The 18308-nt window shown below is 41.6% G+C and overlaps 1 protein-coding gene across 19 annotated transcripts in view; it reads right to left on the reverse strand.

Moving 5' to 3' along the window:
- The window catches only part of clasp1a (cytoplasmic linker associated protein 1a), a 99063-nt gene that overhangs the window by 35383 nt on the left and 45372 nt on the right, over window positions 1-18308 (reverse strand). For 14 of the 19 annotated variants that reach the window (XM_031735121.2, XM_039599629.1, XM_039599620.1 and 11 more), the window contains exons 9-20: window positions 11765-11902; window positions 11354-11427; window positions 10407-10499; window positions 10133-10278; window positions 7993-8128; window positions 7821-7891; window positions 7183-7242; window positions 6588-6665; window positions 6328-6495; window positions 5821-5867; window positions 4149-4319; window positions 2704-2727 (exon numbers count right to left, since the gene is read on the reverse strand). In XM_031735121.2, coding sequence (XP_031590981.1) covers window positions 2704-2727; window positions 4149-4319; window positions 5821-5867; window positions 6328-6495; window positions 6588-6665; window positions 7183-7242; window positions 7821-7891; window positions 7993-8128; window positions 10133-10278; window positions 10407-10499; window positions 11354-11427; window positions 11765-11902 — 1206 coding nt within the window. The remainder of the gene's footprint in view (window positions 1-2703; window positions 2728-4148; window positions 4320-5820; window positions 5868-6327; window positions 6496-6587; window positions 6666-7182; window positions 7243-7820; window positions 7892-7992; window positions 8129-10132; window positions 10279-10406; window positions 10500-11353; window positions 11428-11764; window positions 11903-18308) is intronic. The other 5 variants (XM_039599621.1, XM_031735120.2, XM_039599630.1 and 2 more) reach the window with 1 other exon arrangement.

The following is an 18308-nucleotide window of genomic DNA, read 5'->3' on the forward strand; positions in this document are numbered from 1 at the left end:
TCAGTCTTTGATTTCAAGTCTTGATGAATCAAACCTGATGTTCATTTTTGAAATTATCGTCCCATTAGAGTCAAAAAGGACCTTAAAGTATGAGATGTTTTAAGCCAGGACTACCTTGTGATTGACATGTTCCTCTTGTCTCAGCATGAAGTGTCTCAGTCAGATCCACCCCTCGGCCAAAACACTAAGCTTGGCTCAAGGCTGAATGTCCCTACCTGACAAAGTCTCAGATTAACATATGCAAGCAAAGCTAACCATTTCCTTTTTACCCTAACGCAAACCACAAGAAATATCTTCAGACTTTTTGACCGAGACTTAAAGATAAACAAACACTGAACATCTTTCAGAGCTGCTCTGTGGCTGAAGAAGATTATAGAACTGTAAAGAATACTCTGATATTTTCAACATGTACACATTGTTACATCACATATTCTACGCAATAATTAAAATGCATTCTGCACTATGAGTTTAGACAACATCATAAACCTTCATAATTCCAACCAAGAAGAACTGATAAACTGGAGGCTAAAAGGTTACAATCAGTTAGGCTTTAATTATCATAACCTTCTCAGGTCTAAGTCCTCAGCAATGATAAGTAACCCTAGCTGTGACCTCTGGATTTTCCCAAAAGCTCTCTACGATCTTGGGAATTGGGGACAAAACAAACATTCAAACTGATATGCAACAAAAATTATTTGCATTGCTGAAAGCTAAAAGGGTAACTGAAAATTCATCCTGCAGAGCATTTGTGGAAGAAAAGCTAAAATATCTTTCTATCCTAACTTTTTATCTTCTGGAGATCTTTTTGCTTTTGATACAAATGTATTTCTGCGATAAAGGTTTTCACCCTCTCACTTCTACAGCCCTGTTATAAAGTGCGAGGTGCAATAAAAGTGAAGACAGCTGCAACCAACCAGTCTGCAGGTTCACTGAACGATTGTACGATAAGTTATGGGCAAAAACCAACTCAGCAAGAACATCTAAAGTGTGCTCTTATGCAACACGTCAAGAATAGCACCTGAAAACCGGCGACAATGATAACAGGGATTATACAGCATGCTAAAAATAAATCCCATTGAGGCATATAGGAAGTGATTAGACTGTGTGCGTTATCTCTTCATATATTCATTGAGATTTACAGCAGATCATAAAAAACCTTATCTGATCGGCCATTCAAACTCATCTACACTAATGACACCACTCAGGTTTTCTGTGGAAAATCACAGTGGATTTTTCTGACTGTTCTTTCCTTTCACAGTTTGCATTTCTTGATCCATGTAAGAAGGCTGAGCTTCTTTATTACACAGTTTCAGACATTATACTAGACCGCCGCTGGTACAGTGAGCATTAGTGCACTTCCACCTGCGGCTGCAGGCTCAGTGACAGAACTTCACTGGCTCTCCTACCTGCAGAGCGAGGGCTGCAGAGACTGACTGCAGCTCTGATTACGTCTCACACTTGGCATGACATTACAGAGCAGCCGGTGTTTACAGCCATGTTTTGGTTTTTATCATTACAGCTGTGACACAGTTTAAATGGGTGTAACACTGACTGACTACCTGAAGCTACTGCCTGTTGATAATGCGTGTCCTTAACTCGAAAACTAGGTCCGCTAGTATTAGAATTAAACTGCAGTTCCCCTTTAATGACACCTTTTTAAAAAACTTACCTGTTTAAACTGTATTAAGGCTTAATGTTTGCATTATTAGGGGTGTGCCTGATTTTTTTTTTTTTTTTTTTAAATGGAAGTGTCTGACTAAAACAAGACATCTGAAAATTCTGGGACTTTATCTGGATATTATTGAGCACCAATTAGTTTGTGTCTGTGTTACACTTGTATACAGTCTGCAGATGCGTCTTGATAAAGTTACCTGAAAACTTCAAGTGTGATCAGATGTGTGCCTTGTGTCTTATTCCCATTACTGTGAATGTTTGTGTCTTTTTTCATTAGCGTTAAACAACACAAGGACACTTCAAAGAGACCCCAAACCTATGAGTGGCACTGGAGGTAGCAACACTGAAGATTATCAGTATTTCACATGACAGGGAAATCAAACTGTGGACCCATTTAGTGCATGCCACCCTGCAGTGCACCATGTGAACCTTTTCTGTAGAGTATGATACAGTAACAGCGGATTCAACTGCTGTTCAAATTAGACAGCTGATGGATACATTTGGGTCATTCCATATAAAATCAACCACATCAGAAAAGACCTGAAGCCTCAAAATCAACAGATTTTTTTTTTGTACATTAACTTCGGTATACTGAGTGAAGCATTCATACTATGACTATTTTCTCAGTTACTGACCCTCAAAGTGCATTTTTGATTCCTCATAACTTCACAAATATAAGATTTTCCACACAAGTAAGCTCCAATTTTACTTATGTACTCTGATGGTCTGTAACGCTGAGAATATTCAAAGTATGGAGGTAAAATTTAGCGTGGTGAAGTTATTGTAGAAAAATGTGAGCTGATTCTGAGGGAGTCAGGTGGTAGCCGCTGATTGATTTTTCATGCAGTGACCCGTTTGTTAGGGTTACAGTCAGAAGGAGGAAATCCATGCAGACAGTCCATGCAGAGGTCCACAAAACTGAAGACTACTTAGAAGGGATAAAGAGAGGAAAAGAGAGCACAGATGAAGAGGAAATGTAAACATTGTGACATCTGACAAAAGAGAAACACTCATACACACAGTCCTTACCATCGCTTTTACCAGGAGTGCCATCTATGGGGCATTTAAGAAAGGCGGTGCAGCAGAGAGTGGGAGGAGAGGCACAGAGGAAGTCATTAGTAGCAATTGAAGCAGCAACAGGCGTGAGTGGGTGAGCAAGGGGCCTCATCGTAATTAGTTAGGGTCATTATGGAGCCATAGGGACTCATTGGACGAGAACAAAGCAGGGAGAGAAGTTTGTGCATGGGGAAAAGATTACAGAAAATATCTCATCTATTGGGAGGGAGTGGCTTAAACTACTCGCATTAGCTTAAAGAGGCGGTCATCACAGCAGGGGGCCACTCAGCCTCAACCAGTCAATTTGTGTAAAGTGTCAGTGGAGGATTTAAACAGTTCCTGTTGACAGAACAGTCTAATGGCAACATCAGCAGTTATTAATATTCCCGGGCAGCTCCATAAAAGCCACTGATTACAGGAGAAATGCTTCAATAGCTCAAGATGACAGAAGACTAATCTGTTTATTTGGGACTTTTTCTAAACTGCCGCTTTAGTAGTTCTTACTGTAACATGGAAGAAGCTCAGTTTGCCCCTCAGCTACTTGAGCTGCTCTTCTAAACATCATGGCGCCCAGGAAATCCGACTGGTGTCATATTCACCCAACGACGGGTGGAAATTATGGGGTCAGAGGGGTCACCTTCTTCTAGGGAAAACAGCGTTGTCCTCATTTAACCCTTCTAACAGTAAAACAGAGATGACCTGATTGATCAGCCTCAGACAAATCTATAGCCTTGCTGCTCACCTGTCCAGAAATCCAAGTACCGGTCAGGTGAATGGCATTAACTGTACATTAAATTTAAAAATGACTGTAGTTCAGGATTTGTTACAAAATATCTAGTGTTTTTTGAAGGTGTAATCACAGAATCAGAGTGAGTGATACGAGGCAGATCATTTTTATTAGTACAAGAAAGCTATGTTCACAGACAGAGGCTTCTGAAATGTGGTGCAGCTCTGTAACACGTGACAAAAATAATCAGTGTTTTATGATGAAACTGAAGTCGTGTAATGAAAAACTGTACTGGCCAGTTTCAGAATCAGCAGGTCAGACCTAACTGCAATCAATGCATCTCAATTGTATGATATTGAATAAAATAATAAAAGGCTCTGAAGGCTTGCTTACTGATTATATAGAAGACTCCCCTCCACTCCTTCACTCTGCAAACTTAAACAAAGGATGTGCGAGACTTCCTCTGTTGAGTATGATTAAAGGGATTCATGGCTGCAACCAGACCGTGTTGTTTGTTCACTGGGTGAATCTTATGGTTTGTTACTGGGGAGCCATCTGTCCTCGCGGACGTTTATGGAGACCAGAATGTTTCATTTTGAGAAATAAGAGTGTGAGCAACTTGTGCTGAATACCAGAAAGTGGTCTTCCTCTTTGGTTTGACCGGGTTAGAAGGAGAAGAGTGATCAGTTACCTAAAGAGGCGTAGGATCCTGGTGGAAGAGCGGCTGCAGAGCTGAACGGCGAGGAGGCGGGAACAGTGGACAGACGAGACTTGGCACTGGAGGCAGCGTTTACGTCAATGTCACTGCGGGAGCGTTGGAGGGATCCTGGAGTGGACGGCACCCTGGATCCCACAAGCTTACCTGTGGCAACACAGAGATGTTACTTTATCATGTCTACCTTATGATGCTTTTACATTTCCCAGTTTCAGGATCCATTTTAAAAATCAAATCTACACTCAGATGAAAGCATGGCTGAACTTCTAAAGCACTTAAACTGAGTTTAAAAGCCAGATTCTGACTATTTTGTTGAATTCTTGTACTCCTTTTAACTCAGTTTTAATTCTTGTGCAAAAAGCTCTGTACTAGCTGTTGTAAAACACTCTGCAACCAACTGTGAACGCATCATCTAAATGTTCTTCTTGCTTTCTTTAGGTTTAATTTCCACTCCATGCCAACTGCCAGATTCTGCACACATATGTTTTTACAGCACTACATGCATGTTGCACCTAAATAACTTTAAGTTTAACTTTAATTTAAGCTGGTTATGTAGTACAGGAGGACAGAACAGACAGTTAATGATCAGCACAGAAACATCAAAAACCGGACTATAAGTCGACTTTCAAAGCATGTAATGTTGGTTGGGGTGGGCATCTACAGTAAACCCTTCTGCTGAAATACTGCCACCTTGTGGTGACAGTTTTCAACTGTTTATTTTACTGCTGCAACGTGACTTCCACCATAAATTGAGGTGAATTTAACACACTTAACACAGCTCCATAGTTTAGATGTTTTTCTCTCATCACTCAACTTGCGCAATCTTTCAGTCTGAGGCATCTTGTATTGATCCTCTAACACCCCATCCTCTCTCCACCATCAAGCTCCCTGATTTTAAATCTCAGGAGTTCTTGTTCAGCTTGATCCAGGGGAAATTATAACGTGAAGTGACACAGCGCATGCGACTCAAAATGGAAATGCTCAGTGTATGCATCACAACTGAAACCCAAAGATGATCAGTCTCACTGATCTAAACATAAATCTGTTAAGAGCCAGGGCTCATCATAACCAATGCTCCAAGTAAAAAGGTTGGGCAGGCTGAATGGCCAACTGCTGGCCTGTCTACTTTAGTCGTCTTTTCACCTCAATAATAGAAAGTTTTTTTAAGTTATCGTTGGCCTGCTTTCATTTTGAAGGAAATCGTCGAAATCACAACATCATCGTGAGTGCTTTATTTATATTTGTGACTAAAAACAGATGCATTCAGACTGCATTCAAAGTATTTAATATTCAGCCGCTACTAAAAGGTCGATTTCTGGAGGACCTTCGTCTCTGATGCAGTAATCCTGCTTGCTGGATACACCTCAATCCTCCAATCAGAGTTTAAAGGTTAAGAGAAATTTATTTACTGCTGTTTCACCAACCACTCCTTTGTTACCATAGAGAGAGTAAAGCTGAAGAATGAGGATTTCTGCTGCGGAATACTGCTTCTTCACAAAAATATTGAATCAATAAATAATCCCAGCTCTTTAACCTGTGACCTCAGGAATCTGTGCTTTTTGTGAAGCTTTCGATTTGTCTGATGCCTTTATACAAACTTTATATTCTTTCCACGCTGACGTGACGAATAGAATAAAAAGATACTTACTCCTCGTCATGCTCCCTCCAATCACGCTCTTCACAGACAGTGGCCGGCTAGGGGAAGAAAAAAAAAGACACTTTTTAGAATTTATGTGTATCACAACCTAAGACTCATGATTTATAAAATTAAAATGTGTGGACTCCACTTTGGCACCATCAAATTCAGGCTCTAGTAAAAGCTTTGACTCATCAGCATCTAAACTGGGATAATCCCAAAGGACAAATGAGTTCAGACTGGAGACCACTGCAGCTGCAGGTCTGATGGGCCGAGCATGAGGTCATTACCCAAGTGTGCTCCACAGGGAGTCTACAAACGGGATTAATGATGGCGATCGATTCACCCACCCGCTGCACATCTGACAGTAATTACCAACATCTTTATCACCATATTCAAAACAGCAGATGCATTAGTGGTTTCATATCAGTCAGTGAAATCCAATGTGTGTGCTCAAGCTTTGAGGATGCAGATAAAAGACACGAGTGCTTCCAGCAGGAGGAGCAGCGCGGTTCTTACTTCAGACTCTCCTGCGAAGACGACGAGGACCGATCTGACTGGGGCAGAGACACGATGCTGTCTGAGCTCTTCAGGTGAGACTGGAGGGCCTTCTGATAGGTGGCCTCCAGCGCCTGGAAAAGATGTTCTGCCTCCCGGCTGTAGTGACCGTGAAAGCCCCAGTAGCACCTACAGGGTGGAAAAAAAAAGAAGAGGCAGTGTAGTGAAAAACAAAAAAACAAACTAAACTTTCTCATTGAATTTAAAGACAGGACACTTACTTTCTGGCGATGGATCTGGCTTCAGAGTCGGCATCGTGGATTCCTTTCTTGATGGTCTCAGTGAGAACTGCCACGTGCCTGGGATAGTAAGGAAACATGGCAAGGAGAAACAGTTAAGACAGAAACGAGCAGTACTGATGAGCACAAACAGCTCTCAGGAGAGTTCCTTGTTCCTCTCCTCTCTCCTACAGTTTGATTCCTCTGCTGATCCACAGGGAATGTAGCCACCCGTTGGGCTTTTCACCCGCTTTTTAAAGTCCCTGCTGCGGTTGCCATGGTTACATGTATGGCAAGCGTCCCCTTGATGATGATGATGATGATGGCTCGCTCAGGAGTCATCAATTTAACGGGCCTCATCAGCGGCTCAGCGAGCCAGCTCAGCTAACTGCAAATACTCAACAACCCAAATGTCATCATGAGAGAGTAGAAGAAGAAGCAGCATGCACATCTGCGCCTCAGCAGCATGCGCGCGCACACACACACACGCACACGCACACACACACACACACACACACACACACACACACAAACACACAAACACACAAACACACTCTTATATAGTATGCTTCCAGGAGGAAACAGCAGACTAGCTCACCTTTCCAGTGTATTGGTGTGCCACTCCTGCAGCATGAGGTCGAGAAACTCATAACAGCGTCTGGAAAGAAATTCAAGTTTATATGAATACGTCTTTAACCTGTTACACCTTATACTTTTTTATACCTGGTCACTGAGATTTGAACCTGTCTGATATTTTTAGTAAATGCACCAATGGTAATTATTTAAAAATTCTACATCACCCCGTTCTCGAGTTAATATATTCACAAACATAGGTGTCCATTTTTCTTTTAAAGCACTTCACTCTCAGACTGCTGGCTTACTTGTGGTTCCTAGAGGATTTAAAAGTAGGATAGGAGGCAGAGCCTTCAGCTTTCAGGCTCATCTTCTGTGAAACCAGCTCACAGTTTGGATTTGTATTTGTGTGTGTTTATGTACACACACGTAAAGTGGCTTTTTAATTTATTTGATATTTTTTTCGTTTTTATCCGATTACTCCCCCTTCTTGAGTTTTTACATTTTAACTTTTTTTCCTAAATTTTTCTTTCTTTTTAATCTTGATTTATTTTTTCCCTAACAGAAAATCCGGTTTATTGGAAAACAAATAAGAAAACTGAAATTCTTGTCTTTTATTTTTAACTTTCAGCTGGTGTGTTTTATTTTAAAAGGCATTCTTACCGTCTGACTGCGACTGATTTGGAGGTGCAGTTACTGGTGATGATGGGGATGAGCCGTGGGTAATGTGTGTGCTGGGAGAGAAGAAAATGTCAGGAGGGATTATTTCTTTTGACAGCTCTGCGAGGAGCTGTCAAAAGTTATTTGCATGCAGTAATGCTCTGAGATCACTCACCCTGAGGATGAGACGGATGGCGGCCATCCCGGACGTGGCCATGACTTTGGCACTGTTGGGCACGAGGTTCAGCAGGGTCGGCATGACGCTCTCTGCGGCGTGGTCAAACTTGTTACCGAGAATCGATGACAAATGTCTGGCAGAAAGAAAGAAATGGTTACAATGCAAAAAGCTTTCAAAGACAAACTGACAGACTGGCAGAAATTGAGAGGAGTGAGTGAGGGATGATGGGAAACGTCTGCTGTGTTGGCATTAAGAGGGATGATAGGATACATGTAGGTCTCATCTATTCATCAGCCTCCTGCTCTTTCAGTGCCTCTCTGCTCTGTTCCACCTCATCAGGGCCGGATTAAACTCGGGATGACGGATGTTTGTAAGTCCAGAGTGATGCTGCAAGACTGGTTTTCATTAGCTTAAGCTTTTCACTGCATAACCTCATCAGTTACGGATCCATGTTAATGTCAGCGCTGCTAATCAAAGCCATTAGAAGCACGTTGATCAATGAGTAAAAACTGAATGACTCTCATTACGGAGCCCTAATCCAGAGAGAAACCCATGAAAATGACATGAAATGCAATCACTTGTGATTTAATGAATCAATCCTGACATGTACTCTGCTCATCTGGTCACACCCTGATGATAAAATATTCAGTAAAGATGAACTAAAATTGAGCCTATATAAGCAGGGGTTTCAATTAGACACTTAAACCTCCTGTTTGTCATACCGACAGTTTCACAGTTGAAAAAAAAAATATCTGAAAATCAGACTATGCACTTCGCTTTAAGTTATACTGACAGGGCAGTCATAAACATAATCTGACCAACTGAGCCCAGCCAGGCAGAAAAATCTAAGCAGTGTGTCATGTGGAAAGATTCTGGTCTTAAAGGGATTCTTTTTTGTAAAGACCCCTCTGCAAACGTTAATAAAAGCTGTCACCACAAGGTGGCAGCGTTATACCAGAAAGTCAAATCATGTTTCCAAACTCCGTGTTCTCCAATAGAGGCAAACAGATCAAAACCCCAGTTTTACAGCAATAAAAACAAGACTCGAATAAATAAAAAAGGGTTAATAACAATAAACACTGTAATAATTAATAAGCATTAATTGTTTATAAAGTTTTTGAAAAACCCTTTCAGATGCTCCTTTATGCAGTCGCCAATGCAGATGGAGCCGCATGTTTAACTTGGGAGACGTGTGTGTTGCTGGATGCACTGGATAAGACAAGCTTGTTTATTTGGGCCTGGGGCTGACACTAAGAGCACATATGATTCCTGAAGCTGGGACTGGGTCTCCTCCCGCTCTTAAACCAGGAATGTTCACGGACAAAAGGATTGTTAATTACCCTCAGGTTTTCATTTTATTTAAGTAATTATTTTATTATTAAAATAAATCAATTGTTATACATGTAGATTATAAAAAGATAATTTAAAAAATCTGCTATGAGAGGAAAACCAATCAACTCAAAGAGGGGAAAGAAAAAAAGCAAATTCAGCTTTTCTGTCATTTATTTAAAGTTCTTTTTCTTGCCATCTAGGGTTTAAGATCAATTATGTTTAATTTTTTAAGGTACATATTACTAATACTGTTTTTAAAAAGTCTTATAATTAACTACAGCTTTAACAAAATTTGAAGAAACAACAGCTGCAGTGAGTCAACCAGGGAAATAATAATAAGAATTCAAAAATGAGGTCTCTGAAAGAAATGGGAAAAGAAAAAGAAAAAGAGCAGCACACTCACTGGTATATTTCTGCCGTCTGGTGGTGAACGTTTCAGAAAAAAATTTGCAGGTGATTGATTACAGCAGGTACTTATACCTAATGGCCAGTTGACAATTTACATAGGTGAGAACCAGCTTGCCAAAGGGTCTGAGTCAGCCCACTGGATGGGTTTACACAGCAAGAAATAAATCTTCATGTGCATATTATAACAACAACAGACTCGATGTATGTGGAAAAACTGGGATGTTGTTGAAATCTCACTTATTTGTCTGAATACATGTCATCTCATCTGTTCATCATCTGTTTTTTTAAATGTTAAATTATTCTATAAAATTGTTCCCAGACACATGTTGATGTTGCGGTTGGTTAAGGGTGTTGCAAGGCTTCTAGAATCTCACTCAGTACGGTCTCCTTGTCTTACCCCAGTGTGATGCAGGCCTCTCGGACCACCTGGGAGCGCAGGTCTTTAGCTGACAGCTTCAAGGAAGCCTCAAGAAGTCGAAGCTGCTGAGGGAAACCTTCATAATCAGTGGCCCCCGCCAACATGAGGGAACGGACCTTCTTCAGCTACAGAGGAAAAAGAAAAGAGAAAAAAAATGTCATGATCAAATATATATTACCTATCATCTTTATATGTAAATGTGTGTGTGTGTCTGTGTGTTTTAAAGAGGACACATGTGCTTCCAGAATCTCACCGCAACCACTCGGTGCTCCCAGTCATGTTTGTCATCAGACAGCACTTCTCTGATCTTGGTCAGCTGGTCCTCGAACTCTCTGTTGGAGTAGATCTGCGCACAACAGAATAGGAAGGGAAGCCTCAATTTTATCAGGACTTATTTCAATATGGCGCGCCAAAGTGACTGAGCCCAAATCACCAGACTGTGGAGTTCCTCTAATGTCCACTAGAGGCTCAGGCAGTGAATCAGTCCCCATAGACACGTTATTAAAATGTCCAACTTTACAGCAGAAATAAACATGTTTACAGACTGATACAAAGACTGTTTTGGTGCAATGTTTTAATCAAGGCTTAAAGTTTGCATTGTTGGGGGCATGGCTGTAGCTGCTAACTGCCTGTGAGGCTTTACCGCAGCTAATTGGAGTCCCTGAACTGGAGCTCTGCACCATGTTTGTGCTGTCGGAGCCTTTTGCAACATTTTTAAAGAAATAATCTGATCACTCTTGATAACCAGGTAACCAATTAGCTAGCATTAGCTGCCTTCTTACCCCACTCTTTTGTCTCAGTGCAGCCGAGAGCAATAAAGCTAGAATTATATCAGTTTTTTAAATGCTGTCTGTTTGGTGACGTTCAAAAGAAAAAATTAAGGTGGTGCGAGATGAAACATCGTGGATTCATTAAAGTCAATCTGACATGACATCCAGAAATCATGAACGCCTTTAAGTCATGTGGAAGTAGTTTTAAGGTACTTCATGATTCAGCTGTTCAGATATTTTCAATAAAGCCAAGAATCCCAACCTCATGATGATAGCACAGGTTGCTATCATCATGAGATGGACCAAGTATTTTGGACCATCACACAGGTGTGGACCAATTACCTCTAACACTCCTAAAGCCACGCCCTCTGGGAAGGCTAACTACCATTATACTGAGCGAGGTTTCAGGTGGAGAATGTGGCCAGCTCACCTGGACCGAGGGCACGTCTTCAAAGGCTTTAATGAAATCCTCTTCATCAACAGCACCAGCAGCAGCTTCTTTACCTTTGAAAAGTATACATAAGGGATTTTAAACGGTATTCAACAGCATCTTTTAAACTACGAATCTGACCACAGAACAGAAGCCTTGGTTCAGTCATTAACAACCTGCTCTCAACGCAAGCACATCTATGACAAACTAAAAACTGCCATCAAACAAAGATTTCTTTCTAAAACATAATGAATCACCAGCCGACAGAGCTCGGCTGCCTGAGGGTAAACTGTTATGACACAGGGTTAAATTAAAATGTGAATAACTGTTCATTAAATCAGAACAAATAGTGACTTTCAGCGGCAGATTATTTATTCCCAGCACTGAGCTGAGCTTAAACCTCTCCCTCACCCGTGGGCTTTGGCGTGGTGGCTGAGCTGGGTCTTCTGACAGAGCTCACTACAGTCCTCCTGCCACTGGGTGGTGCTTTGGAGGAGGAGGAGGAGGACCGGCCTCCGTCCACAGAATCCTCATCCTCAAAGTTCTTATCTGCAAAAAGAAGAAGAAGAAATGAGAAAGGGTGTAGGTGACTTGGGCTTTCGATATAGGCTGGCTGACTGTGAGAATTATTTCCCGTAAGGATCAATAAAGCACCGTTCAGTCATCGTTCAGAGGCTGAAATCATTCTCTTAAGTGTTAAACAGCCCTGAGTCATTGCTGCGTTGGATAACCTCTCAGGGGGGAGAGTGCAACACGGTCAATCTGTCAGGTGGTGTATGTATCTGTGCACGCTTTAATCATTCCATCCATCTGACTCTAATCTGGTTTGGCAGCAGTGCATACATGGCCCCCGGCGTCACCTGCCCAACGTGACCACTCACACGAGGGATTAGCCGGTGGTGATATCCGCCAGCTGAGGCACGGAGATAAAGGCGGTGTTTGCAGCCATGATCATGACCGCTGTCTGAGGACATTTAGAGACATTAACTTGCTGTTTAGGAATCAGGTTTGTGCCTTTTCTTTTATCTGTGGAGCCACGTATAATAAACTGATACATAAAATAGAAGCTTCATCCACACAAGCTGCTCCCTGCATGAAAATCATCATCATGACCAAGAAATACAAAACATGACAGGGACAAAAAGGCAACAGGTTGGCAGACATGAGACGCACAGAGGCAGAGAGAGCAGAGCAATAACAGACAGACAGGAAGCTGTGCAGGGCGAGACGAGCGCGGCGAGGATGAAAACAAGGACAGATAAATGCATCGTTCTTACGAGGGCAGATTTTCTTGCACATCAGCTTCCTCAGCATGTCTCGGCAGCAGCCTCTAACACACACTCTTGCTTTCTTCAGGCATCTCTGTCGAATGAGTGTGTGTGGCTCCGGCACACTCCCAGACAAACCAGCCCTCTCCCTGAGTTGTGTGTGGATGTGTCACAGTAACATCACTGCTGATGCTGTTGGACTAAAGGCTCTAAAAACGGGGAGGGGTCTGAGGTTATGAAGCATTTTGTATTTACTGAGCACAGCTCCTGTACGATGACCACACCGCCGTGTTTAAATGCAGTTTCTCAAAAAGAAGTCAATAATGATGAAGCTTTGACAATATTTTCAGGGTCATAAACAAAATGACATGAAAATATTTGTGCTTTATCTGCTGCTTATCCAAATGCAGGTCTCGGGGGAATCAGAGATGCTCAGATCTTCTTCATCCAGCCTCGTCCTCCAGCTCTTCTAAAGTGTTCATAAGCCAGCCGATAGATATTTCTTTCCCTGGGAGGTTGGAGGTATCCTAGCCAGTAGCCCAAAACACCTCGCTTTTTGATGTGGAGGACAAACCCCTCCTGTATGCAAAAGCTCTTCACCCTCTCTAAGAGACACCCTCCAGAGGAAGCTCCTTTGTATCAGTGATCTCATCCTTTGTCACTGCCCACACCTCATGTCCATAGGTGAGGGTCGGAATGTAGATCACCAGTAAATCAATAGCTTCTCTGTGGCCCTCTGCTCTCTCTTCACCATAATAGACCAGCACAGCATCCTCATCACTGCAGACCGTCTCTCAATTGCTTACTCGACTCTCAACCCACTCATGATCAAGACCCCTGAGCTCTGTGACTTAGCTCAGCCAATTCTCATCCCAGCCGCTTCATACTTGACTGAAAAAAAACCAAAACAACCCAGTGTGAGCTGGAAGTTGTACTGACACGTCAGCCAGAACACAGATGATGAACACAACGTCTCAAAGAGCCAAGATGTGATCCTGGGTCCATGGAAGTGTGCACTTTAGAGTAAAATAACCAGTACAATCCACACACGAGGTGCAACCAAAGAAGCTCGATGGGTGCTGAGAAAAGACGTGCAGATGCTATTCACTCTCTATTCTCTATTGATCGATCTCTATGTGGCTAAACCTCTCAAACAATGAAAAGCCATTAGCTTACTGTAAACCCTTACTTTGCTGCCTGTAGCAAAAAAAAAAAAAGAAAAAAAAAAAAGACGCACCCCCATGTGCACCTGATATTGGGATTCTCCGTCCCACAAATGCTGCAGGTTGAGTTCCGTTTTGTAATATTGAGGCGCAGAAACACGTGGGGCTCGGCTCAAAACACTCAGGCTACAGACCCACAGGGCAGATTCAAAGCCTGATGCTGTGCTCAAAGCTCTGAGCTTTGGAACGACCTACACGTGACAATTATGCACTTATTCTGATAACATATGCCCCACTCGCTCCAAATAACATTAACACACCTAAGAGAGGCCAATACAGACACATCAGACACAACATAACACATGGTATTAAATCTGCAGTAAATGGTCTGCTGTAGACATTCATGAATTTAAACTTTGTGATTAAATTCATTATTTTCTTTCCAAAATGTTAGACACTACAAAGACACCTGTGTACACACCTTTTAGGCCATTTTAATATCAAAAGGGTTGTTAGTAAATATGGCCCATATGGACTTTCTTTCCTTGAGACCATGAGACATAATCTCTCCCGTGTGTCGTGGGCGTCCTCCCTTTAGGACATGACTGGAACATCTCACCCAGGAGCTATCCGGAAAGCATCCTAATCAGTTGCCTGAACCACCCTAGCTGACTCCTTTCATCTGTTTCGGGTTATCTTTGTTTCTGGAACAGCTCTTTTAGGTATGATCCTTGCAATCCATCACGCCACTGTTAGAAAGTCTGATTAAGTGGCCAAGCTGCTCATCAGCGCATCTATTTTTTTTTCCAGGTTAAAGGAAGTAATCAGTTATCAGACATCATCCGTAGGCCAGCAAAACCAATAGCCAATCGCCTAAACACACACAAACCGACAAGACTTCTGCCCCCTCGCCTCTTCATAAAGGCTAACAGATCGTACACCAGAGCAGAAAGCACAGCGGCCCGACCACACAGATGAGAGTATTGATCACAGCTGTCAGAGCAGCTGCTGCCACACAAAGGCTGGAGTGATTTATCCAGGGAGCAATTAAAGAGGCATGCAACATGAGATGAGCAGTTCTCACACACACACACACACACACACGGAAGAGTGTGTATCACAGCCTGAGGCGGGTCATTAGAGCGTCTGAAGGTAAATGAGTGGTGACAGCAGCAGTCAGCCCACAAGCCTCTGGACATCACCTCCATCTTCCTGTAAAGGTTTCATCACTTGTAACAGGCGGAGGCCGTGAGGGACGTCAGCAGTTTAATGTTTTGGGGTTTTTTTTGTCTGACTAAAACTGTTTGTTCAGTTTCTCATCGATCTTTACACAACTGTGACAAAACCCAAAACTGGTTTTAAGTACTCTGGAAATGTATCAAAAGTATCTGCTGTAGCTGTGAATGTAAATCAGGTTTAACACCTCTGTGTTTTATCATTACAGCGAAGCAAAGCAAAGAAGAAACCGAACACGTGAGAAATACATTTCGTGAGAAAACAGTCACATCGCAACAGTTTATTTGCAGGGGAGCAACAGCAAAAATACAAATCCTGTGACTTTAAAAGGGGACCAAGATCTGCATCCATATTATGTTTTTATTTCTTCTTAAATTCACTTAAGTTTCAGTTAGTTTCCAGCGTCGGTAAGAGAAGAAATGAAAGCAGGGACAGAGAGCAGGTTTGTGTGGGGCAGGTCGGAAATTTTGGTTTGCAGAACTTAAAAACAAACACATTTGAACTCTGCAGGTTTGGCAGTAATCATGTCAAGGAGAGAAACACTGCATTTTATCTGAACTCAGTAAATACAATAAGCCTGAAAGGAAATTAACAAGAACTGTAATGAGTGCCTCTTTCTAATTTTCTAGTCTTATAATGTCCACTCTACGACCCACAGTGATACAGTTTCTTTGGATAAAAGCTAAACACTGCAGTGTGGACTGTTGAATGTTGTTGTTGAATGATATTTTCTCAGTGGGATAAAAAAATGCTGTGCACTCCCACATAAAAAGGGACACTTGGTATATCCCACATTCAGCGTGATTCACAACACAATTACAACACCTCCTTCCGAATGGGTGTGTTTTAACCAAATTAACTGCATATTTTTTTATTTTATTTTAAATTTTGTAGACACATATTTTCTCATCAGTTTTCATTTCTTATTTCACTGTATCAACATGTTAGTGTTGTTTAACCCCCTCTGAAAATAAAGGTGCAAATCCTGTTGTTTGAGGACTGAGAGATGTGCTGCCTTTTCTGTCCACTAGGTGTCAGGATATACTGTGGGTGCACGGCACAGTGGAGCTGTCAGAGCTGGCAACAGTAATCTGCATGAAGCTCAGATTTATATAACAGTGAGGATCTTTTTATACAAACAGAAAAGCTCAGGGGAACGGGGAATTAACTGAAAGTTTAGCTCAGGAAAATTTTCTAAATCGAGGACAGAGGGAGGGCCTCTTCCCATCCCACCAGCTCGCTCGGTTTTCTTCTTCACCTTTTTGTCCCTTGGTACCCCTAAGGGAGCCCAGAAGAGTCCAACAGGGATCTTCATGAGGCCCAAAGTGGTGTCTCCATCACTCAATGCAGCAGTTTAGCTGGTGTTATATAAGACAGCTGACTGGTGATCAGTGTTATATCATAATAAAGACCTTCCTATGTTTTCCTAAAACAACAGAGGAGGATTTTTTAAAAAAAAAAAAAAAAAAAAAAAAAAAATCACCTTCTGCCTGCAAATTATGTGCCGATGAAATCTGATGTTTACCATCTCCTGAGATTTGCACAATGTCCCATTTTATTTTAGACCTCGTGACTTCTGTACATACCCGTTTGTTACAGACAGGATTTGATCCGTCAAATATCGAACAGAAAACTGAGCTCATGCTTTCTTAGAACCACCGAGCAGGAAGGAGCTCACGTCCCCGCGAATTTCTTAGCTGACAACAATCAACATGTGATCAGTTCACCTATAAATCTGTTTGTTCTCATCTTCGTATGACTGAAAGAAAAGTTACGGAAATATAAAACAAAACCGGATTAAGAATTATAAAAATAAACACTGAATAAATTAATTTTGGGTAAAAATGAACATAAGAAGATAATCCAAATAAAAATAATTAGTAAATTAAATTATAATTACATGGAAACAAAAATTCATAAGATTTTTTAAGGTGAATAAATACTGAAGTAAATTAAGACCAATATCAGCATTAAGTTAATTGTTTTGGTTCACATTAACAGCTGATTTATTTCTCTTTATTTTTTAAATACTGCCAGCAAAAAAAAACAACCCAAAAAAACAAAACAGGCCACTCACCTCTTGTGGTGGGTTTTTTTGGGGCGCTGTTTAATGAAAATCTGTCATTTTTATCACTTCCTGTCCAACAGGATGGTGTGGGCAGTCTGACATAGTGGTCTCATTTCTTCAACAAGCCTGTGGCTAGACATGTCTGTCTCTGTTTCACTAAAACTGTTTTCCCTGGTGTCACCCTGCTTTCAGGGCAGACAAAAAGCGCAAAGAGAATTATCGATCACAAGTCCAATGAGCAACAAACACCTACTTTTATAATCCACTGTGGTGCTGAGAAAAAGATCCACCTCACTCTCTGTCCCAGTGTTAACACTCACTTTGTGCAGTCTTTGTTTCCCTAATAACGTTTTCCTCGGGTTTCTGATTTGCTTTTGATAGCACTTGACTTCATTTTTTGCATTATCACAGAATTTTTTTTTTTTTTTTTTTAAATGAGAAAGCAGGGTTAAGAAGCTAAATCCATACATTACATACAGACACGTAGCCAAATGAAGAAAGAGAGGCCAACAGAGAGTCAGACTAACAAGAAGCCAGAACTAAGTGTAGTGGTTCAGGCAGACAAACCAGGTCAGAGCCTGAACCACGTTATTCCAGTAAGTGTGCACCTGTAGGAAGCTGCTCAGCACCTTGGGCTTTGACACATGACAGGCTCTCAAACATCTGCACATGGCGGTGACCTCACACAATCAATGAGCAAATACTTAAATGGTGACTGGCAGGTAGAATCAGCTGAAACGGAGCAGGTTTCATGACCTGATTCGGCCTACCAGCACTACAGAGGCAAATTTGGTCATATGTTTTATGGACACCCATGACCACCGATGGGTACTAGGGCAGGGCAATATGGCCAAAAATATTTAACACGATATATATATGAAAATTTGCAATAATGATATAACTGAGAATATAACTGACGTGAGACGAAATACTTTACAACTCCGCAACTTTATTAGTGCAAAAAAAACCCATCAATGTATTTTCACTTAAACAAGCAGCTGTTTTTTTATGCCAATTCCTTGCTGACAGTTTAACCAAAAGGCTTTTCCAGTGGAAATTGGCCGACATATCCTGAGCATAACCATGTATAATATCCACAAAACTTAAAAAGAGGTTATACACACACAATACGGTAATATTATGTTGACGCACAAGATGTATCACTCCGCGAGGCTCCGGACTACGGTAGCCGTAATGCTCCGACAATCCATCAAGTGGTG

Source organism: Oreochromis aureus, linkage group 16 (genome assembly GCF_013358895.1).
Source record: "Oreochromis aureus strain Israel breed Guangdong linkage group 16, ZZ_aureus, whole genome shotgun sequence".
Lineage (NCBI taxonomy): Eukaryota > Metazoa > Chordata > Actinopteri > Cichliformes > Cichlidae > Oreochromis > Oreochromis aureus.